Here is a 26,741-nt window from a genome sequence, read left to right as displayed (position 1 = left end):
TTAATGTGATATCGCTTCTTTATTAAATGGACGGGCCTTATACATAATTTATAGTTGGGAATATGTTACTTAGCGGAACTGTTACGGGAAACATGCGTTCGGGAAACATCGGCAGATCCCGTTATCAGATGAGTGAGGGGGCGTCTCGTAAACATCCAATGATGACCGCGGTGGTATCAAAACCGGGTCAGACTCGCTCTCGGTCAATGATGTCATAAATATGTTAGAAGGTGCGTTACCAAAAATGGAGTGAGGGTCTCGAGTGCGCATGCGCGCGATTTCATTAAAAATACGGAGGCATGATGGCCGCGAGGTTAGCGAAGTGAAGACAAGCTTATACTGAATTTACCTTGAGCGATGGCCACGCAGAAACCGGGCGAATGGGTGCAGTCACTCATTGCTCGGTTTGACGCCCAGGTTAGTACCCAGCGCGTGCACATGTCGATGCATGCATCGTGGGATCGCCAGTGAAGCGATGTGTGGCACCGTCGCTGAAATTTATGAATGAATTTTCCTCTGCACAGATGTCAACTGCTTGAATGTTATTTATGAAGATCTGGGGATATTTTGACACCGCGTTTATTGTGAGATGTGTTTGGTTCAGTAACAAGGCCAGATTGTCTGTTGTGACTGACACAGACACCTGTTTACCAACTCAGCCGTGTTTATTCGAGCTAGACCAGTAAACGCTGTAAATAACAGAAAATAAACATACATAAGCTAGTCAGTGTCACTAATGGGCACTACTGTACCTGTCAATTTGGACGCTGAACCTCGGAAGGGACCTGTTGCAACATTACCAGTATCACTTTTCCCGTAGCATATATTTTAGTGAGTCTTTATTACACATTTTGAGCTGTATGGTGTATACATGTCAATCTCACATTATTATAATTCAAAAGGATTTCCACAAACACACGTTTCATGTGTGTATTTTTACATCGGTGAAGTTCCAACTAAAATAGCAGCTCGTTTTTGACATCATCAAGATAAATTTAAAGTCTATTAAAGATGTCTAGCAATGAATGGGATTTGAATGATAATAGTCAACTCATGACAGCATGCACACTTAGATGCATCATGGTGCATATTTGTAAGTGTAAAAAACAATTGTGTAGGTGGTGATAAGGGCTTGGCATCAGATTGCATTGAGGGCACACCTGGTTTGAGTTTACAAAGTCCATATTTGGAAGTATACACATATTTGTGACTGATATATTTTCAATCCTGTAAATCATCTTAATATTGTCAGTATTATATTAATATGGAAATGTCTATCCAGAACCGAATTCAATAAATCATATCGCTCTTGGTTTATATTACAACTGTACATTCACTTTGCTAAAGACATGCCTTTTGTGGAACTACTTGCATTGTGGGGCAGTGGTTTAGCCTAGTGGTTAAAGTGTTTGCTCATCACACAGAAGACCCAGGTTCGATTCTCCACATGGGTACAATGTGTGAAGCCCATTTCTAGTATCCCCGTCATGATATTGTTGGGATATTGCTAAAAGCGGCGTAAAACTATATTCACTCACTTGCATTGTTGTAAATGTTAATAAGCTAAATTCTTTCATTTCTGAATGGCACACAAACTTCTCAATACACATCCGTTAGTGATGTTCGTTTGGGTGTTGGAAAGTATACCAAATACAGCTGTCACATTATAATAGTTAAAATGCTGACTAGAAAGAAAGGTTTTGTAGACAATAGCTGAATATCTACAATGTGTTCAATTTCGTGGTTAATTGTTCATGAATTTGGCACAATGTTGTCATTAAGCCTGGCATATATAATTTATAACATACTAGCAATATATATTTGACGTGGACCATGGATTTGGAAGTGACATAGTTTTGTTAAATCTGCTGACATGACAGAAATTCTTAACAGGCAGTTATTACATCTTTCAAAATCAGCATTTAGTTATCCTACTGCATTAACAATATTCCACCCGACATGTGCCCATTCTTTATTATGATTGTTCGAGGGATTTAGGAATAATTGATAATTAGGTCACTTCATCTTACACGTCAGGAAGGGTGTAGCTGATGATCCTCCATATTCTGTAAGCTGAAATACATTTTTATTTGAAAAAAGGACAAAACTGCAATGAAAACACCTTTAATTAGATTTGACCTTTAATTAGTGAATGGGTTTCAGTTGCTTTAGATGACAACAAATTTGTTATGTATGCCCTTTTTCAGTGAAATACTGTGCAAGTCACCCAGAAAAATATACTAAGCTATATACATTTTATCAGGGGTGGAAATAACCCATTGCCCGATGCCCGAGTCCAGTGTTTTTTTCTGTCGGGCAAGCAAATTTGTATATCAACTGTACTGGTGTCCAGTTGACTTTCCAATATTAATTATGTTGTTTATTTAAAAAATCAACAAGAAAACGACCGGTATAGTGGAAAAATTATCAGGGCAAGTGATTTTACATGTGCCACTGTACCGGAGTACACTAGCAATTTTAAAGTTATTTCCACCCCTGATTTATGCTGGTTACTGTAAAGTATCAGGCTTTTCCATCAAGAACATGGTTTGAAAATTGTAATGTATGATGCGGCTAATGCTTACTCAGGTAATATTTTGGCAAAAATTCAGGGCATAAATTTGTAAGGTCAGTGAATATGCTGGAAAACTGGTTGAGTGAATGTAGTCGAACACTGACATCATCAGATGTTGCTCATGATATTGGCCACCAGTTTGATACCAGTACTTTGTGGAATAGTGAATTGTCACTGTATTATATTTTTTTATTTTTGTAAATTGACCAACTATTATGGAAATAGGGGCGAGACGGTATACCACGGTATTAGTAGAACTGCTGTATTTTGCCTTCGATTCGGTATATCGTAATGCAATAAAAAAAATCGGTATTTTATGTTTTCGTACCATCATTTTATTAACTTTTTCTATAATGTCTAGAAATCAAATCATTTTGACAAAATCTATGCGTTTCTTTTCTTTTCTCATTATCATGTTCATATACCGATCCGAAACAGACAGAACCAAAGGCCTTGTACCACAATAGGTACCGTGGTAAGAGCATACCATTTCACCCCTACATAGAAATAAGGCTGTTGTTATTACGTATATGAATGAATGTTTTGGTTCTTTGTGTGACATTGTACCCTGATGACATGGATGGTTGCTCCGATACCGATCACTGGATTGTCTGGTTGACACCTGACTATTTACTGACTGCAGTCATGATGTTAGAATATCGCTGAGTGCGATGTTAACTTGAGAAACAAGAATGATATTTATAAATATCCTGTTTGTGTTTGTTTCAGTTGCCTATCAAGACAGGATTACACACAACGCAGTCTGTGCAGAACGTCAAACAGAACAAGGAATGTTTGGTGAACGTCAGCAAGTACAAGTTCTCTCTTGTCATCAACGGCCTGACCAAGACGCTGCAGTCCGTCTCTCAGATGGTCAGTCGGGGCTTTTGTTTACTGGTGTAATGATACAACAATATTGTATCATGATACATGGCTCATGATATCGATTTACAATTCCTCCATCTCATTACACACAATACATTACATTATTATATAGGTAGTATTTTTCCTGTACCACGATTGGTCAAAAGACCGTCAAGTGATTGACTACAAAACACGATATTGACTTGAGTTTTCTGATAAATTACGATATTGACTTGGGTCACTAAAAATAGACAAGGAATCCCGTACGAAGGGGCTTCCCCCGCTTTTCAGCCAATCAGATCACTCGGATAGATGGCACAGTGTGTGCATTAAAAGTTTATGTTAAAACCCGTTTCTCTTTCATTATATAATAAAACAATTATAGACTCTTGTAGAGGTCGATATCGGTTTTTATTGACCTGAGAAAAACAATATCGACCTCGCAAGCTCGGTCGATATTGTTTTACTCAGGTCAATAAAAACCGATATCGACCTCTACAAGAGTCTATAATTGTATATTATAAGTTACATTGATATTAAAATGTTAAAATAACATTAATTTGCAAATTCTCTAGAATTTCCTGGTTGGCTGTAAATAGCAGAATCTTCACAATGCCCCAAAGCTTGTATGGTCTTCACCTACAGGATCCCATCTTCACTGTCTATCTAATTATTCAGGGTTTCAATTAACCTACAGAAACGGAGAGAATATGAACATATGAAATAGGAGTACTGCATCGGAATACAAATCATATCCATGTTATTAGGATACGTATAATATCACAGCCTCATAATATCATTTCCATTGTCACACCTCTACTTTAGTTTCATACCTGTGAAGATCTGGGTTAGAATTGGTCTTCAGTAACCTATATTTGTCGTAAAGGTGACTAACGGGATCGGGTGATGAGGCTAGCTGACTTGGTTGACACATGTCATCATATCCCAATTGTGTAGATCGATGCTCATGCTGTTGATCACTGGATTGTCTGTTCCAGACTCGATTAGTTACAGACTGCCGCATATTGCTGGAATATTGCTGAGTGCGGCGTTTTAAACAACAAACAAACTTTTGTTTCATGTTATCCCAAAAGCAGCCTGTGCCCAAAATGTTTTAGGCTGCTAGCATGAACCTAACTCTAGTAGGGGTAAAACATACATCAGTACATTGCTGCATTGTCTTAATTTTAATGAATGTTTTTTTAATCGATACTTACCGATACATTTGCTAAAAGTGAAATAAATTGTTTGCTTCTTTTTCAAATACCGTTCAGTGCTTTTGACAGTGACATTTTGAAAAAACACATGTAATTAGCGTTTCAAATTTACTGCTGAAAATAACCACGTTGAACATAATTTGACATCATGATTTTCATTTTGAACCTGCTCTGAAGTATTTATAGTCAACAAATTTTCTCATGTTTTTGATGTAAATATGCATATTGTGATATTTTAAAATGGATTGATGTTGTGGTTTGTTACACCATTACTAAGATAGGTTGCTCATAGTATCAATCCCCTGCTGGTTCTAAAAGTGGGGACCAACTTGATCCGGTTGTAAAGCCTGTGAAGACATTGATAGCCTTGCACCCTATGGTGTGGATGATTGCTCATGATATCAATCCTCTGCTGGTTCTAAAAGTGGGGACCAACTTGATCGGGTTGTAAAACCTGTGAATCTATTGATAGCCTTGCACCCTATGGTGTGGATGATTGCTCATGATATCAATCCCCTGCTGGTTCTAAAAGTGGGGACCAACTTGATCGGGTTGTAAAACCTGTGAATCTATTGATAGCCTTGCACCCTATGGTGTGGATGATTGCTCATGATATCAATCACTGGATTGTCTGGTCCAGAATCCATTATTTCCAATATTGTCTCATATAGCTAGATCGTAAGGGCGACTAAGGGGATCGGGTGGTCAGGCTCACTGACTTGGTTGACACATGTCATTGGTTCCCAATTGCGTAGTTTGATGCTCATGCTGTTGATCCCTGGATTGTCTTTTCCAGACTCGATTATTTACATACCGCTTCCATATAGCTGGAATATTGCTGAGTGCGGCGTAAAGCTAAACTCACTCACTCACTCGCTCATATAGCTAGAATATTTCTAAGTGGACTGTTAGCAAACAAACAAACAAACAAATTTGCTCTTAAAGAATCAACAATAATGTGAATAAGGGATAATGAAGAAGTGTGGTACTCACTAATTTTGATGATTCCTTTGATTTCTGTACCATTTAAGGCCTTTAGTGATGTAGCATCTTGCAATGGAAACACATTCTGACCATCACCAAGGTCCAGACCCAGGTTGTCAGGGGACATGTTTCTTTGACTAGAAAAGGACTCTTTGTCATTTGAAAAATGTCCGTCTTCTTGTATTGCTCCATTGATGCTTGTGTCAAGATGGTTGTCGTGTTGTGTTGCTGGTACTCCATTGGTGCTTGTGTTGTTATGTTGTGTCCTGATTGTAACATCATCGGAACCTTTCGATGTGCTGCTTCGTGTTACATTTTCATGTAAATTTGATCCTCTTTCACCATTTGGCATATTTGTGGAATCTCCTGTAACCATAGTAACACTATACATGCCATCTGTATTATTATGATTATTGAAAGCATCCCGAGCTGACGTGTTCAACACTGTCTCATCATGGCTGCTTAGGTTGATTAAGGTATCATTCCCATGGCCAGTTGTATGCAGTGTTTCTGTTTGGGTGTCTGTGGAGTAATTCAACCCCCTTGCTCCTTGGGAGACATTTTGTGATGGAGAATCGGCTCCATGTACACTGGTGCTTTCTGTTAGGTCTTTAGGATCATTGGAAACGGTGGTGTTCTCTTCAGCTGGGTCTTCTTCATAATGGCCATCTTGTTTTGATGATAGTTGGAGCTGTGGTTCCTTGTCTTCAGGCGAAGATTCTGGAAGTGTTTCATTGGAAGTATCGTATACTGGATTGTTTATTCCAAGAGTAGTGTCTTTGTTGACACTCATTGTTTTAGAGGCTGGTTTTCCTTGTGGAACTATTCAGTATTTGTGTAGGCTTGCCTTCAGTTCCAAATCAGTAATTGTAGAGGTTTGTCTTCTAGATCAAAGTGAGTAATTCTAGAGGCTGGTTTCTCAGTCGTGGTCTGTTATTCTAGAGGCTGGGTTTCTCAATCCAAGCAAGTAATCCCAGAGGCTATTTTTCTCAGTCTCGTTCAGTTCTTGTAGGGGCTAGTATTGCAAGCCAGTTGAATGATTGTTAAGGCTAGTTTTCTCAATCCAAATGAGTCATTCTAAAGGACTTTTCTCACATGAAGTGAGTAATGCTGGAGGCTAATTTTCTCAATCCAGGCCAATACTTGAATTAGTATTCTCAATCCAAGTCAGTAATTGTGGAGGCAACTTTTACTCAATCCAGTCCAGTAACAATTAATGCTAGTTTTCTCAATCCATTGACGGAGTACTTGAAAAACCTAGTTTTCTTTTCATCCAATGAACAGCTTCCAGGCGGACTACTCCTTCTAGACAGCTTGGCCTGAATGTCAATGTGCACAAGCCAGTCAATACTTTTTAAGCTACTCCCACTATAGCTGACAAAGCTGAATGAAACACCTGGCAAAATGAAAGTTATACTTATAGAGGTTTTCTCTTCGTCCAATAAATGCCTTCCAGGCTCCTTGTACACCGTTTAGACTGGGTGTCTGGACGAAACTGTTTTGTCTACCCTCACTGTCGCTGACACAACCGAACGTAACACCGGGCTAATGGAAAGTGTTATAGTTTACGTAATGTCTGCTAACCACGTTGTGAAAGCCATGTCCTACTAAGATAAAGATGATAACTTAAATCAGGAGTGACTACTACTTGTACCCAGTCGTCCTTCAGGACTGTTATACTGTTATCTAAGCGTGAGAGTTATCACATCGAACGTGCAGTCAGAAGGTTAACAACATGCTACCTGAACTCGGATGTCTACTCAGATAAGTCAGAAACTGTAATCTTGATGCTAATAAATAGAACAATTTGTTTCATGATGAAGTATGAAATAGCTAAATGTCTTAGGCCCAAAAAAATAAATGTTGTGGTTCCGATTTCCTACATTTCAGAACTAGGGTAGGTAGGTAGGGGTTTTGGTTTTTTTTGCAAAATATTTTTACATTACTCGTGTGTCAGAAAATAAATTTAATTTATTATGTGGTGAGTAAAATTGTTAGGCTCGGCGGGAATCTTTAGGGTTGGTCAGGAAATCGGAACCACAAGCTTTTTCTTTTAGGCCTTATTAAATATCTGGGATTATAATCTGTTTAAATATATGTATATTAGGCACAAAATGAAAAGTGAGTGAGTGAGTTTAGTTTTCCGCCGCACTCACCAATATTCCAGCTACAGTATATGGCAACGGTCTGTAAATAATCGAGTCCTGGACCAGACAATCCAGTGATCAACAGCACGAGCATCTATCTGCGCAATTGGGAACCGATGACATGTGTCAGCCAAGCCAGCGAGCCTGATCACCCGATCCCATTAGTCGCCTCTTACGACAAGCATGAGTTGCTGAAGATCAATTCTAACCCGGACCTTCACAGGTCCAAAATGAAAAGTATATTTAGAGTATATATTATTTGTTAGACTCTTTGATGACCATTGATCACTTCAAACAAGCCCGCAGCTCATTTCTGTTCAGTTGTCTTTGTAAAAACGTCCAGTAAGTAGATTGTGGTGAAAATAACCAGTCAGGTGGGATATTTACATTTGTTTCCAGTTTTAACGTGTTCATTGCCAATGCAAGCATTCGCACGTCACTGGGTAGGCCCGGGATTCAATTTCCCACATGGGTACAATGTGTGAAGCCCATATCTGGTGTCAACCACCGTGATATTGCTAAAAGCAGTGTAAACCAAACCCACTCGTTGTCAACGTGACTTTTCACAGTTACTGATTGTAACATAAACAGTACTAAAGGCCTATGTTTTCGATTTCTATTTCTATGAGGGCATCAGCATCACATGTTACAGTCGTAAGTGGGTCAAGCCTCCTCTGGTTATCAGTGTGGTGCATCTGATTACGTTATTTTAGTTTAAACAATGCGACCGGTTCATCTGATAACACTGACAACTCAGTGAAGTTGTTTACAGTAGAAGGTGAGGATGATTAAAGGGGTCAGAATGAACATTAGGCAAGACACACACGTAAAACTAGTGTTGGGAATTGGTTTAAATCTCATATTGGTGATTGATTCATTACAACCGATCAATCATCGAAAATAATTGGTTAGCGTCATTTATCAAATTTTCCTGGTTATGTTTGTTAATGCACAAATGATAAAGAAAAAGCATGTAGTTCTTTCGTTTTCTTTGCAAATTGCACAAAATGCATTTGCAAATTTCACATCTTTAAAGGATGACTAGCAAGTTAGGAACATGAATTTCATGGAGTCTTTAAAATTAATTCAATCATGAATTGGAAGAGCTTGTAGTGCTAATGAAATCTAACAGACAAAACCAACCTTGTGAAAAATATTGTTATTGCAAACAACTGTTCCAAAATTGATTGTGTTCGATTATGAGAAAACATGATCGATTGCTTGGTCGTTTTGTCATTGCGACCAATCTTCGATTATTTCAATTAATCGGACCACCACTACGTAAAACTACTACCGGTACACACATTTTACAACCCAAAATGAGGGAGGATTAATGTGTTCCGATATTCATACAGAAGGAACCAATGTTGAAATCTTTTGATGTGGACATTACTGGATGCCACAGAGATTTATCCACAAAAAATGGAGTCAACTGAACAAAACATTGTTTTTCTGTGACAAGTCCATGAAATAAGCAGGGTCTCGGACCTTTTGGAAAAGCTTTTGTTTGTTGTTAAACACTGCAGTTAGCAATATTCCAGCTATATGGCGGTGGTCTGTAAATAATCAATTGGACCAGACAATCCAGTGATCAACATCATGGGCATCAATCTAAGCAATTGGGATATGATGACATGTGTCTACCAAGTCCTGTTGGTCTGTTCTTACGCAAGGGGGGCGGTGGGGTAGCCTAGTGGTTAAGGCGTTCGCTTGTTACGCCGAAAACCTGGGTTTGATTCCCCACATGGGCACAATGTGTTAAGCCCATTTCTGGTGTCCCCCGCAGTGATATTGCTGGAATATTGCCAAAAGCGGCTTAAAACCTAACTCACTCACTCACTCTTAAGAAAGGCATAGGTTCTAGACCAGTTTTCACCCACATGGAAAATGAACAAACTTGAGAAACTCATGATATGTCGAATTCTCCAGTCTGGTAGTTTCAATTTTGCCCTGGAGCAACTATGTCTTGAAAGTTTCCATGAAACATAACAATATAGGTACTTTCTAAAGTTTAAGTAATACTTAATTTTTTTGTCTCCTGAGCCCATCGATAATCACTGATGCAAGTGAGATTGATCGATTGACCGATTATTTGATCAATCGATCCAGCATTGTCCCAAGCCACCTGTGATTCTTCCCACTGTGAAGTTCCCTCCAGGATATGTTATAAATTCCAAATGTAAGAAATTTCCAAATTTCTATTTTTGGCAATGTTGACAATTACCTTTTGCCAGTATAGACGTAATATTGTAACATTAATTCTAACACACACTGTGTAATGATCTATAATACCCTGTAATATGTAATGTATGATACCGACAATGTAGGGATCTATGTTATATGCTGTATAATAAAGACATTTAGGTGCATTGATGATATGTACACTGTATAACAAAGGATCTACACTAATGGTATCACCCAGGGGATATAAGTCATGTGTTATCCACAATACAAATGTATATATAGTTTAGGTCCTGTTTATATTTCATATGTGTTAGATTAGTGTGAGAATCTACATACTTTATGTAATGTGTTTATTCAATAATGTACACATTTTATTGGCTATGCTCTGTCTTGTTTTCACACTGATAATTCTTAGGGGAGAAACGGTAAACCACGGTATTATTAGCAGATTAGAATCATGGTATTTTGCATACAGTAATGCAATCCAAAAATTTGATGGTTTTGGCACTTTTTGTCAATTTTCTGTATTATGATCATGTCTCATGTACCGTACCAAAACGGACCAAACTGAAGGCCTCGTTCCTCAATACGTGCCCCTAAGAATGACGTCATTCGGCTTACAACTCATCCCTTGTGTAACCCTCACGTTTACTGAAGGAAGAGTGACTTATCAATGAATTCTAATCAGGAAAGTAGTCAGTGACCTTAGGTGACTACTATGGAGCGGTCAGTGGCCTGGAATTTGACCTCATGGATGTTTGATAATGTGTCAGTGTGCTCAAGAATGTCCAGAATATTTTGTTACTGAATGTTTTGAAACAGGGTCCATTTTGTTCTTGAATCTGTAGTGGTGTTTGAAATGGCAGTAGTTTGGTGTTTTGATATAGCTGTGTTTTCATCCACATTTATCAAATAGGTAAACCATGTCATATAACATCTTTCATTGTTACTTGTCAGTGTTCAGGATTCGTGATTGGTTGCAATCAGATTTAGTTGTGCAATCAGCGATGTTGTTTCAAAAGTGATCCTTCGCAAGGCCTCGGTAATATCCGTATGCTTCGGGAAAACTAGAACCTCTTCCCCTGCGCGATGCGCAAACGTTTCTTCTAGACAGAACTCAGTCATGTAATGCCTGATCTCATCAACACAAATGCCCGGCAGAGAAGTTGGATATTTGTGGCCCCATTTTCACTTGCATTAGTCAAGATGGATCTAAGTCGATGTATCACGTGTTCTGATTGGATAAGAAGAAGGGAGATAATTATTGTTGCGATTTTTTGCCGCTAGGGGATTTTACGAGAACCGGGAAATATGGCCGTATTAGAACAGAGGTTCGTAGGACGATATGACAAGTAACCTCTATGTGAAGAGAATGGTCATATAAAAGAGCTCTTTACTTTCGCTTCCCTTGTGTTATTGCAAACAACCTCTGATAAACTGTTCCATTTTGAAACTTCTCAAATGATTAACTCTTGTTTGTAAACAACAAGGGGAGGTAATTCCAGTCATGTTTGTCTAGCAGATCTATCATATTGTGCCACTGTCACAAATAAACAACAATCTCTAATGTCACTGAAAAGTTGATATACAAGTGTGATAGCTGATGCCTCTATATATTACAGAGAATCTACCACCCTGAGGCGGAGCGAAGTCACTATGAGTCCCAGCTCATCATCTTGGACACTCTCAAGCAGGTGCTCAACTCGGTGAGTACACTTGCACTTAGCACACTTTGTGCGCTCCCTGATAATTAATAAACAGTAGGGGTTTGTGGATAAAATAGCTTCCAGTTCCCATGATCAGTCTTAACAGCTGAGTGCTTGATCGACTTGTAATACTTGTAATAACCAGGGCCCCGTTTCCCAAAGCTCTCGTAACGCTACGACTGTGGTAAGTCAATGTTACAGTATGGGAGGTACAAATGCTACGAGAAAAGTTACGAGATCTTAGGCTTACGAGAGCTTTGTGAAACGGAGCCGTTACAGTATAGGAGGTACAAATGCTACGAGAAAAGTTACGAGATCTTAGGCTTACGAGAGCTTTGTGAAATGGAGCTGTTACAGTATGGGAGAATGAATGCTATCTTAGGATCTTAGGCTTACGAGAGCTTTGTGAAACGGAGCCCTGGCAGATTGTATTCTCAGAATCAAGTGATATGGATTGATGCTCATGATTTCAGCCATCAGTTTGTTTGCCTGGGTGCCGTTGTACAAAGCGATCTTAGCTCTAAGGTGACCGTAACTCCCATACCTTAACATAGACTTAGGGTAACCTTAGCGCTAAGGTTGTTTTGTACAACGGCACCCTGGCCATAAAGTAGAAAGAAATGTTGCTTTATGTTTGAAATATTGGATCACTAATGTTTTCAATACTTATCATGTGTTTGGATATTTTCGATTTTAGGTAAATAGAACAAAATATATTTAAGAGACTGGAATTGCTAAAATGTTAGCCTAATGAATGTTTCATATGTGTCAAAAACTCTTGGTGTGGGATATGTTATCTTGAAGTAGACAAGATCAATTGTATACCGACCAAAATACAAAAGGCCGAACTGTTTTTTGGTAAAAGTTTTAGTCACTTTGTTTCCTCGCCTATGTGGGGCGGTGGGGTAGCCTAATGGTTAAAGCGTTGGCTCATCATGCCGAAGACCCGGGTTCGAATCCCCACATGGGCACAATGTGTGAAGCCCATTTCTGGTGTCCCCCGCCGTGATGTTGCTGGAATATTGCTAAAAGCGGCGTAAAACCAAACTCAGTCAGTTAGTCCTCGCCTATGTTTTCTTATGTATTCAACTTATGTAGCAATGTGACCTTGACCTCTGTCTTACACTGTTGTATTGTTGCCAGCAACCGAAGGACACCTCCCGCCTGGATGAAGCTATGTATGTGAAGCTGCTTCTCCCGGAGATATGCAAGGTAAGGCTCCAATCTGGAGAGATCATTTTCAAGGTGATCCAACACATGTATGAGTGGGCAGAGTTGTGTCCCTTTGTTGTTCAGGAACTTGAAGGTCATGGGTTCAGTGCCTTCATCCTGAGAGTGATGCTTGATATAGTCTTTTTATGCTGTTGAATTCAGTGATGTCCGGGCGGTGGGGTAGTCTAGTTGTTAAAGCGTTGGCTCGTCACGCTGAAGACCCGGGTTCGAATCCCCACATGGGTACAATGTGTGAAGCCCATTTCTGGTGTCCTCCGCCATTATGTTGCTGGAATATTGCTTAAAGCGGCATAAAACCAAACTCAGTCAGTCAGTCAGTGATGTCCCCTTTCAACTGCTTCATTTTGGGTTTCCTCTTTTTAATTTGAGATCGAGCTTAAATGCTGTTGAAAACCAGACTATCCCTATGGCAACATATGACACCCATCTGTGTCATCTGTGTACTGAATGTACATTTGGGACAAGGGCAGCCCAGTTGTCTAAGGCATTACTCTTAACAGTGCAGAGTTGGATCTCTTTGGCACACCAGAAACATATGATTGTAGATCAAACCCTGTGTTGCCTTGAAAAGGTTTCCGTGCTTGTAAGCACCATACTCATGCTCACAGGATTCAGCTAATGGTAAATGTTTGAGACCTGCATCACTTGCATTTTCCTGCGACAGTCAACTCACAGGTCATGATGTAACTAACGCCTCACGGGTGTAGTGGTTGAGACCACCGTAAATCAATTGGTCAATCAATCAACGACAACGTCCATACCAAAAGGCGTTAAAATATGGTACTGATGGTCCCGTACTGATGCTAAGCGGCATTAATGGGAAAGCAACAAGGACTGGGCGACTCGAGTCAGTATAATGTGTCTCAGGGTGGGGTATTCATGCTTCACTTTTTTTACATGAACTATCTCAGTGGGCTAGCACTATAAAGACCAGCCTAAGTCTATCTCACTCATAGTCTCTCTCGTACAAGCAGGAAGCACATATATCCAAGAAAAGCACATACAATCACGCCAATGCATCGTCGCCATATGAGCGAAATATTCTCAAGCACGACGTTAAACCCAATTTCACCTCACCTCACCTCATGATGTAACTGGAAGTAACCCACTCACTCACTCACTCACTCACTGCAGTAACCTATGCTCATCAGTTGAGGTGACTAATTCAGTGGTTTAAGGCTCAGTGACCTTCCCATGGGTGATGTTCTTAACATCAACCATTGGTTTGTAGGAATATTGCTGTGTCAGCATGTAACGTAGTGTTACTAAATGCTATAATTCTGTTGCAGTTCTTGAACCAGCAGAGTGACACCCCTGTGATGATGCAGCTCAAGAAGCTGGCCTCCGAGGTCCTGTTTGCCCTCAGCCTCAACAACTTCACTGCCGTCTTCAGCCGCATCTCAGCAAGGTGCGTGTGTGATAACAATATCATGTTTATATTTTATGATTGCAGTTATTGATTTTTTTGTATTATTTTATTATTTGAATTATTTTATATTCCTTTGATTTGTTACACCAACCATTAGCTGATACATATGTTTGTGAAATTTTAATTCGAATGCTGCTTTCCTAATGGCATGGTCTAGATTACCAACTTCCAGGAATAGCTGTTCAATGCTTAAAGGGATGCCAGTGCTTGATATGGGATTTGAAGGCCTTTCAGTCAGTTTGTGGGAATCGTGTCCTGCTGTCCATCACCATGTCCCAGCATGTCTACAAAGAGGTTTAAAACCCATTGTGATTCCTTATGGAATATGACAGCTCTTCAACTGATCCAAGCAATAATCTTAAAAATTGTGTTTCAGGGCAAATGGATCATGTTTACCATGTTGCTGGCACATTATCAAACACCGACATAATTTTAGGAACCTACCTGACTTTTGATTCATATATCAAATCTATCACATTTCACAATGTCTACAAAACACTTATTAAATTTCAATTTATCATATATTATCAGCAGAATTAAAATTATAAACTATTTTCCCCAATGTTATTGAAAACAACGATTCTCGAACTACGTATAGCCCGACGCTGGGGCCACAATAACATTTGTCAAAGAGCAAAGTACTTGATGTTTAGAGGAAATTATTAAATAGAATTGAATAAACTAATGAATAAAATCAACAACAGCATTCATAAAGTTTATTAGGACTTTCACGATGTTTAATCGTACAAATACATACATGAAGCATTTTTTGTCTGGCGAGTCATAACCTAGCACGTCACGTCCAATAAAGTTCCATAATTCACGTATAGGTGACGTGATTTCTTGCTTAACCATGTTCCAGAATAGCATTATTTTACCCCAAAACTTTGTTTGTCAAATCTAAAAGTTTTACCGTTTCACGAGGGGCGGTATCCATTGCCGTAATATGATTGGCTGCCTTAGGTCACTTGTCTGATTTTGACCAATCCGACCCTTATAGCAGACTGTAGGCGATCGTTAGAAAAACAATCTTTATCAATAAAATAAACTGTACAACTGTGAAAATACCATTTAGCAGGCTACAGTGATGTTGTATATGTTCGAGAGCTTTGACTTGCCCGACATCAAGCGTTCTCTCTCGGATCGATTATCACTTAGCCCGAAAGCTTAAGGTATTTTCCGTTGTTTCATCATGTTACAGCGAAGAAAACGTCAGCTTCGAGAAATAAGCTGACCATACATATTATTTAAAGAATCTTTTACTCAATAATTTTCTGATTACGTAAAAATGAAATTATAAAAGAAAAGACTTGAATGTTATGACATGTCACAAATGGAAAAATAGCCATAGTTTTGCTCCTTTTGTGGTTTATTTGGATCGTTATAAATGTAGCTTGCATTTCATTCAAAAATAAAATTATTTAAGTTATAGTTATTATTATTTTAATCAGCTTTCTAAAATTCCATGGATCTTCTCCAGTGGTGTTTGAATCTAGTACCTCCTTGAACCTTTAACTTTGAACATTACAGTTATACACACTTATTCATCCATTTACAGATTTGTGTGAACATGAGCAGTACAATGTTTGCTTGTGTTCCCCTTCTTCGTGGATTCGGGGCGGTGGGGTAGCCTAGTGGTTAAAGCGTTGGCTCGTCACGTCGAAGACCCGGGTTCGATTCCCAACATGGGTACAATGTGCGAAGCCCATTTCTGGTGTCCCCAGCCGTGATGTTGCTGGAATATTGCTCAAAGCGGCATAAAACCAAACTCAGTCAGTCAGTCAGTCTTCATGAATTCTGTATTTTGCGACTAGTCTAACTGTGAGATTACAATGTTTGTTTGTTAACCAAGTTCATGGAATGTCAATTTTCAGACTGGTGACTCTATCGACGTGCAGTGAAGACCCGTCAGATCTCACGGACCTGGAGCTCATCCAACACATGAACATGGACTTGGCCAGACTCAGCAAGCTGCTCAATGGTGAGGCCAGTGGGAGTGTTGGAGTGTGGGGGTGCTGGGGACAAGGGAGGTTAATGGGGGTGTTGGGGTACTGGGTCAGGAGACAGGGGAAGGTGTGGGGGTACTGGGTCAGGGGTCAGGGTAAATGGGGGTGTGGGGGTACTGGGACAGGGGAGGGCTGGGGTACTGGGGGGACAGGGGAAGGTAATGGGGTGTGGGGGTACTGGGTCAGGGGACAGGAGAGATAATGTAAAGGGTGTGGGGGTACTGGGACAAGGGGGGAGGGTGTGGGGGTACTGGGTCAGGGGAGGAGGGTAATGGAGCTGGGTGGGGGTACTAGAACAGGGACAGGGAAGGAGGTAATGGGGGTGTGGGGTACTGGGTCAGGAGAGGGTAATGGGGTGTGGGAGTACTGGGACAGGGGAGGGTGGGGGGTACCTAGGACAGGGAAAGGATAATGGGGGGGATGTGGGTGCTTGGTCAGGGGTCAGGAGAGGGGTTGGGGGTGTGGGGGTACTAGGACAGGGGAGGGTAGGGTAATGGGGTGTGGGGGGTGGGTACTGGGTCAGGGGACAGGAGAAGGTAATGGGAGTGTGGGGGTACTAGGACAGGGGAGGAGGGTAGTGGGGGTACTAGGACAGAAGGATAATGGGGGTGTGGGTGCTTGGTCAGGGGTCAGGAGAGGGTAATGGGGGGTGTGGGGGTACTGGGTCAGGGAGGAGGGTACAGGGAGGTAATGGGGTACTGGGTAATGGGGAGGGTAAGGGGTGTGTGGGTAGGGTACAGGGGGAATGGTAATGGGGTTGGGGGGCACTGGGACAGGGGAGGGTAATGGGGTGTGGGGGTACTGAGACAGGGGATGGGTTATGGGAGGGTGTGTGGGGTATCAGGGGAGGTAGGGGGGTACAGGGTCAGGGGGTCACTGGGTCATCATTCAGGGAAATAATTTAGTCTACAGCAGACAAACCAGGGATTGACATAATGACAATCCATAATGTTGGTGAATGATGAATGGCAGTCAGCAGGGACAAACACATTGCCGATTAAGTCTGTACGAACAGACATGTTTGGAAACGACCTATTCTAAATCAGAATCAACATGGAGGGAGGATAATGGAGTGTGGAAAGTGAGTTTTAGGGGAGAACATAAGGAAGAGTGAGGATTCAGTAGATCTTCATAGAATGGTGATGCTGTGTGTTCTCAGTGATAAAATTCACTGACACTGCCGATACTCTATATGTATCCTGAAAACAAGGGTAGCCATTCCACTTTGTCAGTGCTCTTGCTGTTGGCTGTTATTGTTGCTGTTGGCTGGCTGTTATTGTTGTTGTTGGCTGTTATTGTTGCTGTTGGCTGTTATTGTTGCTGTTGGCTGTTATTGTTGCTGTTTGTTACAGAAGTTGTGTCAAAGTTCAAGTCTCTCAAGTCAAGGCAGGTACTCATCACGCTGGGCCAGAACCTGGAGAAGGTGAGTAGTCGACAGGACAATAGTGGCGTGTTAATATCTCAAGGGAGATAATCCATGTCATGGTCAGATTTTGGGGAGGATCACAAGGCAGTTATCGTCTGTTTTTTTAAATTACACAAGCAAAAATACTGATTTTTCTGTTTGATAAAAAATTAAAAGGGTTACAACTGTCGAAACACAAGGACAAGCATAACCACAACTGATGGTTTGGGGTTCAAGCTGCCCGCACTTTCTCGGCATCCCTTCGTTATACTTTTTTGTTTTTGTTTTGTTTTTTTTAAATTTACAAATTATTGGGCAATGGTGACATGTATTGTGAAAATTACGTGAAAATGCAGGTTATTCAGAGGTTTGAATATTTTGCGTTTGGTCATTCCACTTGCCTGTGTTCTCGTCCTCCATTTGGTACCTTGTGGCTCCGTGTTGCAGGCGGTGTGGAACTGGATGGACAACTACCCTCATGAGTTCACAGATCTCCAGAAGAGGCCCAATGATGAGCTTCAGGGTATGTTGTACGTCTCGTGAAGACTCAGTGAAATCTGTTACTGGCAATTTTACGTTAGTATTTCTTGGTTATATGTACCCGTGAAGGTCCGGGTTAGAATGAGCCGTCAGTAACCCATGCTTGTCGTAACAGGCGACTAACGGGATCGGGTGGTCAGGCTTGCTGGCTTGGTTGACACATGTCATGGGTTGCCAATTGCGCAGATCGATGCTCATGCTGTTGATCACTGGATTGTCTGGTCCAGATTCGATTATTTACAGAACGCTGCCATATAGCTGGAATATTGCTCAGTGCGGCATAAAACTAAACTCACTCACTCACTTGGTTATGTGAGCACTGAACATGTTGAAAATGATGATAAATCAATGACTGATATCTGTCTATATAGAAATATGTCTGCCATGGCATCAGTTTCAATAATTAGGTACACATGAAGATCTGGGTTAGAATTGGTCTTCAGCAGCCCATGATCGTCGTAAGAGGACTAACGGAATAGGGTGGTCAGGCTTGAAATTTGATGCAATATATACTGTTATTTCCAGAGTGCTGTGACAAGATGTTTGAACACTTCAATGCACTGACAGAGGGGTCCAAGAGGAGAGTGTCGGTCTGGCCCCTTCAGATGATGCTACTCATTCTCTGTCCGGTGAGAAATAACTCAGTTCATCAGCTTGTCACCTCTCCAAAGACTCAACTATAGAGTGCTGTATTTGATTTTGTAACACATCTTGATGGTCTGCAACGTACCTGAAATCACAGCTGGCCTTATTTTTCATGTTCGATACAAATTTCCAACCAAAATATTAACATGCAATTTCTTCCTTAATTCTTACAAATAATATACCAACCTACGAAATTAAAACCACAAGGACTGAACTTTCAAAGACTCTGATAAACAGACAGTCATTTATTGGTTTTGCCTGAGAGGAAAATGTTTATGTTCTCTGAATTAATGAAAATAAAAAATTAAATTCATCAGATTTGCTTTCCAGTTTTACTGTTAGTAGTTCAAGTTTGAAATACTCTATATATCCTGACTCTTTGGTACAAAATCTAGCTATATGCAAGTGGTCAGATATTAAACTTTGTTTTGTTTTTAGAAAATCTTGGAGGAGATCAACAACGCCATGACACATAGGAGCACCGTGGTTCCCAGCAACACCTCAGGAAGGTGAGTCACCGCTACCTGTAGTCAATGGGTCTCACATTAACCAAGTGAAGTTGTGAGAACAGTGTAATGAAGGTGACGCGGTATGTCACGCGACACAGCAGGCCACATGCAGGTCACATGCATGAAGCACCATGTCACACTTGTGGCGACCCTAAGCGTCACGCACAGTGTCACATCCACACCACCACAAACCACAGGCTACTCGATGTCTCGGGATAGGAGTTCGGTCGAACAGCTGAGCTTCGACTCTTGATTCTCTGAACCAACCCATTACTATTAGTTCACACTTCACCAATTGACCTAACATCGAGGTATTGCGGGTGTGACTGTCACCTGGCAGCTCCTAGGTCTGTCTGAGTGCTTGTGAAACCTTGATTGTCAGGCTTCTCATGTGCCTTGGAATGGGGGTTCAGGCTAAACCACACCAACCACCATGTCACACCATGGCTAGGGACACCAAACCAAACCATGCCACTGCCACACTTCACACCACACCACACCACACCACACCACACCACACCACACCACACCACGCCACCATGTCACACCACACCACACCACCGCTCACACCATGTCACACTTCAACCAACAACCACTACATTACCAAATTGCCAGATAGCCACACCACACCACGCCCAAACCCAAACCACACCACACCACACCACACCACCACCACACCACACCACACCACACCACGAAGATCTAGGTTAGAATTGGTCTTCAGCAGCCCATGATCGATATGTCGTTAAGAAGCGACTATCGGAATAGGGTGGTCAGGCTTGAAATTTGATGCAATATATACTGTTATTTCCAGAGTGCTGTGACAAGATGTTTGAACACTTCAAATGCACTGACAGAGGGTCCAAGAGGAGAGTGTCGGTCTGGCCCCCTTCAGATGATGCTACTCATTCTCTGTCCGGTGAGAAATAACTCAGTTCATCAGCTCGTCACCTCTCCAAAGACTCAACTATAGAGTGCTGTATTTGATTTTGTAACACATCTTGATGGTCTGCAGCATTACCTGAAATCACAGCTGGCCTTATTTTTCATGTTGATACAAATTTCCAACCAAAATATTAACATGCAATTTCTTCCTTAATTCTTACAAATAATATACCAACCTACGAAATTAAAACCACAAGGACTGAACTTTCAAAGACTCTGATAAACAGACAGTCATTTATTGGTTTTGCCTGAGAGGAAAATGTTTATGTTCTCTGAATTAATGAAAATAAAAAATTAAATTCATCAGATTTGCTTTCCAGTTTTACTGTTAGTAGTTCGAAGTTTGAAATACTCTATATATCCTGACTCTTTGGTACAAAATCTAGCTATATGCAAGTGGTCAGATATTAAACTTTGTTTTGTTTTTAGAAAATCTTGGAGGAGATCAACAACGCTGACACAGGAGCACCGTGTTCCCAGCAACACCTCAGGAAGGTGAGTCACCGCTACCTGTAGTCAGTGGGTCTCACATTAACCAAGTGAAGTTGTGAGAACAGTGTAATGAAGGTGACGTGTATGTCACGCCGCAGCATCACATCACACCACCATGTCACACTTCACCAACAACCAAACCCACCATGCGCACGCCACCATGTCACCATGCTCCATGCCACCAAAACCAAACCACCACAGCCATGCCATGCCACTTCACACCACACCACACCACACCACACAACCACCACACCACACCACACCACACCACACACCACACCACACCACACCACACCACACACCATGTCACACCACACTCACACCACACCACACAACCACACCACACTCAACCAACAACCACACCACACCCACACCACACTCAACCAACAACCACACCACACCACCACACCACACCACACCACACCACACCACCACCACACCACACACCACACCACACCACAACACCACACCACACCACACCACACCACAACCATGCACGCCACACCCAAACCCACCACACCACCCACACCACACCACACCACACCACACCACACCCACACCACACCACACCACACCACACACCACACCACACCACACCACACCACAAGTCTCACCCGTGAAGATCTGGGTTAGAATTGATCTTCAGTAACCCATGTTTGTCGAAGGAGGCTACTGAAAGGATCGGATAGTCAGGCTCGCTGACTTGGTTGACACATGTCTTCTGTTCCTAATTGCTTAGTTCGATGCTCATGCTGTTGATCATTGGATTATCTGGTCCCCACCCGATTATTTACAGACCTTCGCCATATAGCTGGAATATTGCTGAGTGCGACGTAAAACTAAACTCACTCACTCGATTAACTTTTCTAAGGAACATGTATTTCTGACTTTTCTGTAGCCATTGACAAACTGTAACGATTGACAGGTAGTTGTGACAGGTTTTGTGCAGGGAATCTTATCCCCATTATTTGTTTTACAGAAACATTTTATAGATGAAGTGAAGCGAGCTATCGCGTGTCACGGTGGCAACAAGCAGTTCACAGAGGGCGCTGCTGTGACGTGTGTGCGACTATGTAAAGCCTCCACATACATCAGCATCAATGATAGTCTCAACGTTCTCTTCTCTCTGGTGCAGTCGGTCATTCAGGATCTCAAGGTACACTCACTGCTTCATACTGCTGTCATAAAATACCCAGTGGAATGCTATCATTAGCCATTTTTTACTAAGTTTTTCTATATTAATCTTTTTAAATTTTTCTGTGACAGTCATATTTTGGGTTGGTATTCCCATTTTTTTCTCCTGGGATCACAACCATTAAAGATTCTGAGGCCTTTGGACTCAAAAATGTATAACCCATCTAAATCCCTGTCATGATGTCTTGAAAGGAATTGTTTTATTACCACTGGGCAACTTCACTTTCCCATCCTCCTAGTAGCTTAAACCCCTAAGCAATTTACAGGGGCCTAGTCTGCACTAATAATCAAATTCGATCCGGGTTAGAATTTGACTTCACTACCTGTGCTTGTCCTAAGAGGCGACTAATGGGATTGTGTCGTCTGGCTCGCTGGCTTGGTTGACACATGTCATCGAATCCTAATTGTGTAGATTAATGCTCATGCTGTTGATCACTGGATTGTCGGGTCCAGACTCTCGATTATGTACAAACAATAAGGAAACTAATAATCTATTTGCCCCAGACTAGACTCCTGTACAATCAATTTGGCTGAGTCTTCTACCCTGCTAAAATAATGAGCAGTTTCAATATGAAATCATCAAGTGTTATGCATTATACATATTGTTTGGCCAGACACTGCTGTTTAATCCGTCTACACAACTACCACCCCACTACAAGAAATTCTGGTCCCTCTTTATGAGCAGTTTGAATGTAAAATCATCAAGTGTTATACATTGTTCATGTTGTTTGGCCAGACGCTGCTGTTCAATCCGCCCTCCAACAGTAAACCGTTCTACAAGGGTCAGGGCATGTTCGGGCAGGACCTTGACCTTTACATCGACTGCTTCGTGTCCTGTTTCCGCATCACGCCACACAACAATGATGTACTCAAAGTCTGCCTCAACAGCCACTCACCTCCCATGTATCACTTTGTGCTTGTCAATGCCCTCCATCGGATCATCACACAGGTAAGACGAAAACGGAAGTAGACCCGTGAAGATCCGGGTTAGAATTGATCTTCAGTAACCCATGCTTGTCATAAGAAGCGACTAACAGGATCGGGTGGTCAGACTCGCTGACTTGGTTGACACATGTCATCGTATCCCAATTGCGTAGATCGATGCTCATGGTGTTGATCACTGGATGGTTTGGTCCAGACTCAATTCTTTACAGACCGCCGCCATATAGTTGGAATATTGCTGAGTGCGGCGTAAAACTAAACTCACTCACTCAATCACTCAATCACTCACAACAGAAGTAGAACTATGTTTCTGGGTGTATTTGGAACAGAGGGTAGCTTAGTTGTGACAGCATTTGCTAGTCACACTGAAGAATGGGTTCGATTCCCTACATGGGTACAAAGTGTGAAGCCCAATTCTGGTGTCCCCCGACAGAATGTTGCTAAAAACAGCATAAAACTAAACTCACTCACTCACTGTGGGTATTTGTTTGGCCTGAACTGAAGCAATGTCACAATATCTATTTTCACTTTTATGCATCCAAGCGTGCCAATAGTCACGTGATGGTGTGTCAAACATTGTGAAACCAAGGCTTAATTTGTTAAAAGTTAACAGTTCTTTGAAAGCTTGATCAAAGTGGAAACATTTGAGAGTTAATGTTCAAGTAAAGTCAATCTGTTCTTTGAGTCAATCTGATGTGAAAATAACATGAGAATGGGGATTCATTGAGGCCAGGGAGTGGGGATTTAGAGAAAGTATGCTATTGTGGAAATAATTAAAATCTGATGTCAGTTACTAAAATCGGTTCTTGGTTGTGTAATGGTTGTGACTAATGTTTATGTCAACTAGTTGTCACCCCAGTAACATGTATGTTTCTTGTCTCCAGCCCCGCCTGGCGTGGTGGCCAGACATCAGCCTCAACTACGGCAAAGCCGGAGAACTGAGGAACATGTTCACAGACATCGTCAATAAGGTCACACAGGGCTTCAGCAGCCATAACTGCCCCAAGGTAAAGCTGCCAATGTGTTGGTTGTAGAAGCAGTTAGAACTCGGTGTAATAGATACCGGTGAAGATCCAGGTTAGAATTGGTCTTTAGCCACCCTTGCTTGTTGTAAGAGGTGACTAACGGGATCTGGTGGTCAAGTTCACTGAATTGGTTGACTCCTGTCATTGTATCTCAATTGCCTAGATTAATGCTCATGCTGTTGATCACTGGATTGTCTGGTGCAGACTTGATCATTTACAGACTGCTGCTGTATATAAAAGTTTAATGTTGCATTGGTGTTGTTTCCACCATATAGTGACCCACCCTAACGTATATTACAAGTGGTATACCATTTTAGTCTTTAGACATGTGAGTTTGTTTGAAATGTGTCCATGTTCATCCAGCAGTAAATGGGTACCTGGTAGGATGTGATGGTAACCTTAAACCTCATTGCCAGGTTGGATTGTATACTCCCCAGGGAGTTGAAAATAGATTTTGAGTGCACTCTAATCCATTTGACTTATTGTGTTTTGGAATAAATTCCTCTCTGATCAAATACTGTGCATCATTTTTTACCCGTATCTTGAAAATGAGCGTTGTTGTTTCTTTTGACAGACATTAACCAGAATGACGAAGGCCATCACGTTAACGAGAGCCACGTCAGATGAGACACTGACTAGCTACAAGTACATCCTACTGTGGATAGTGAAGCTCATCCACGCTGATCCGTATCTCATGTTGCATGTGAGTATATCTGGTTGTTGGTGTTTAAGTGTGTCCCCAGATAGATAGGTGTCAGTATATATGTTATCTTTATGTCTGAGACCCATGAAGATCCTGGTTAGAATTGATCTTCAGCAACCCATGCTTGTTGTAAGAGGCCACTAACAGACTCACTTGCTGGGTTGACACATGTCATCGTGGTCCCAATTGTGTAGATCGATGTTCATGCTGTAGATCCCTGAATTGTCTGGTCCAGACCTGGGCCCCATTCCTCAAAGCAGGGTGGCGCTAAGATGATCGTAACTCCCATACTTCAACATAGACTTACGACTGTCGTAGCGCTACGATCGCTTTGAGGAACGGGGCCCTGATTATTTACAGACTACAACCATATAGCTGGAATATTGATGAGTGTGGCTTAAAACTAGATCAACTAACTTTATGTCTTATCAAAAGATACTATCTAAACATTATGGGATCGGTTATCTAAAATAAATCACAAAAATACTTACATCATCACTAACACTAATCACTTTGAACTGAATCAGATTCCATGTAGGATTTGTCATCACTGCCTGGACAGGTAAGGTGTTAGCTGTAAATGATCCCGATCCTCCTGTCAGTGACTTTGTGTGGTTTGTGTCCCAGAATCAAGGCAAGCCAGGGCATGAGATCCAGCGCAGCACCCTGGAGCTGATCACCAGCCTGGTGTCCCTCGTACATCAACAGTGGATGACTGATGTTGCCCAGAAAGCCATGGAGGTACAGTATAAATACATAATGGAGAAACCACGAGAATCTGTTGTGTTCAAATCAACAAACTTATTCCAACATCAACAGACTCAAGTGATTTCACTGACTTGAATCATGTTATGGTTGATATATAAGATCTCTAAAAATCTGACTAAGGGACCGTTCATAATTTATGGCTAAGGGGTGAAGCATGTACAATGACACACCCCCCCCAAATTTTTTTTGTTGTTGGTAAAATGTAAGTGAACTCCCCTGCATGTCATGTACAAAATCAATAACCAACACACACACACCACACACACACACACCACACACACCACACACACACACCCCTCTCCCCATCCTTCCCATAATTACTGATCATATTTTTGTAATAATTTTATGTCCAATATTGCTGACTCCCTAGTGCATGTGTGCAAAATTGCTGGAACGGACACCCTTACCTCGCCGCCTTTACACCATTGCATGGACACACACACACCGAACAAAATGGGTGACCCCTAATAATCATCATCACCCCCTAGTCATAAATTATGAACGGTCCCTAATTTACCAATATTTGTGTCAGGTGTATTTGTTAAAATGTACAGTTAGAAAAGCTCTGGAAACCTTGACTCCAAATCTGCAACAACAGTTGGTTCAGGCTTGATTGTTCTGATTTCACATGACATCAGAGTTGTTAAACCAGGGTTGGTTCAGGCTTGATTGTTCTGGATTTCACTTCCAGGGTATTGAAAGGGCTTTGACATGGCACTATTTGTTTTGTTCTGCTTTGAGAAGTCTGGAAAAGTGAATGGAAAGTCTTGAAAAGGCCTTGAAATTGGCACCCATTATTAATTCTGCTGTTATGTGAACATTGTTGTTTTGACTCTAATAAAGAGGGATAATATCTTGGGGCAAAATTACTTCATCATTAAATAATGTGTCGGATATAGAATATATGGTACTTATCATTTTTATTAGATTTTTGTCTGAACATGTGAGACAAACATGGCTATTTTCAGCAAAATATATTTGGTTTGATCTAATTTGTGTGTTTTCCTTTCTCTCTAGGCTTTGCTTTGCCTACATCAGCCGGAGAACATTGAGCTGTGGAATCCTGAGGCTCCCATCAACACTTTCTGGGACATCAGGTTAGTCCTGCAGGAGTTGTCTCCCCTGATGTGTTTGTCAGTGTTTGCTGGATTGCTGAAAAATGGTATCAATTGAAATATGGGAGTGTTGTGTGAATATATTTTATGTTGTTGATGAAATGGTTTCTACA

General features: G+C 41.3%; 1 protein-coding gene across 1 annotated transcript in view; it reads left to right on the top strand.

The window, feature by feature from the left end:
- The first annotated feature begins 287 nt into the window (after positions 1-287).
- The window catches only part of LOC124260839 (neurofibromin-like), a 113,991-nt gene continuing 87,537 nt past the window's right edge, over positions 288-26,741 (top strand). The window contains 16 exon segments of the mRNA XM_046695159.1: positions 288-417; positions 3,305-3,448; positions 11,594-11,677; positions 12,821-12,889; positions 14,200-14,318; positions 16,214-16,320; positions 17,698-17,768; positions 18,198-18,273; positions 18,816-18,919; positions 20,819-20,884; positions 21,861-22,037; positions 22,812-23,024; positions 23,902-24,024; positions 24,617-24,745; positions 25,373-25,486; positions 26,531-26,610. Of these exon segments, the coding sequence (XP_046551115.1) occupies positions 358-417; positions 3,305-3,448; positions 11,594-11,677; positions 12,821-12,889; positions 14,200-14,318; positions 16,214-16,320; positions 17,698-17,768; positions 18,198-18,273; positions 18,816-18,919; positions 20,819-20,884; positions 21,861-22,037; positions 22,812-23,024; positions 23,902-24,024; positions 24,617-24,745; positions 25,373-25,486; positions 26,531-26,610 (1,736 nt within the window). The 5' untranslated portion in view covers positions 288-357.

This window comes from Haliotis rubra, unplaced genomic scaffold, assembly GCF_003918875.1.
Source record: "Haliotis rubra isolate DU_JTF1 unplaced genomic scaffold, ASM391887v1 Scf779, whole genome shotgun sequence".
In the NCBI taxonomy this organism is placed as follows: domain Eukaryota; kingdom Metazoa; phylum Mollusca; class Gastropoda; order Lepetellida; family Haliotidae; genus Haliotis; species Haliotis rubra.
This window is presented reverse-complemented; position numbering and strand designations above follow the sequence as displayed.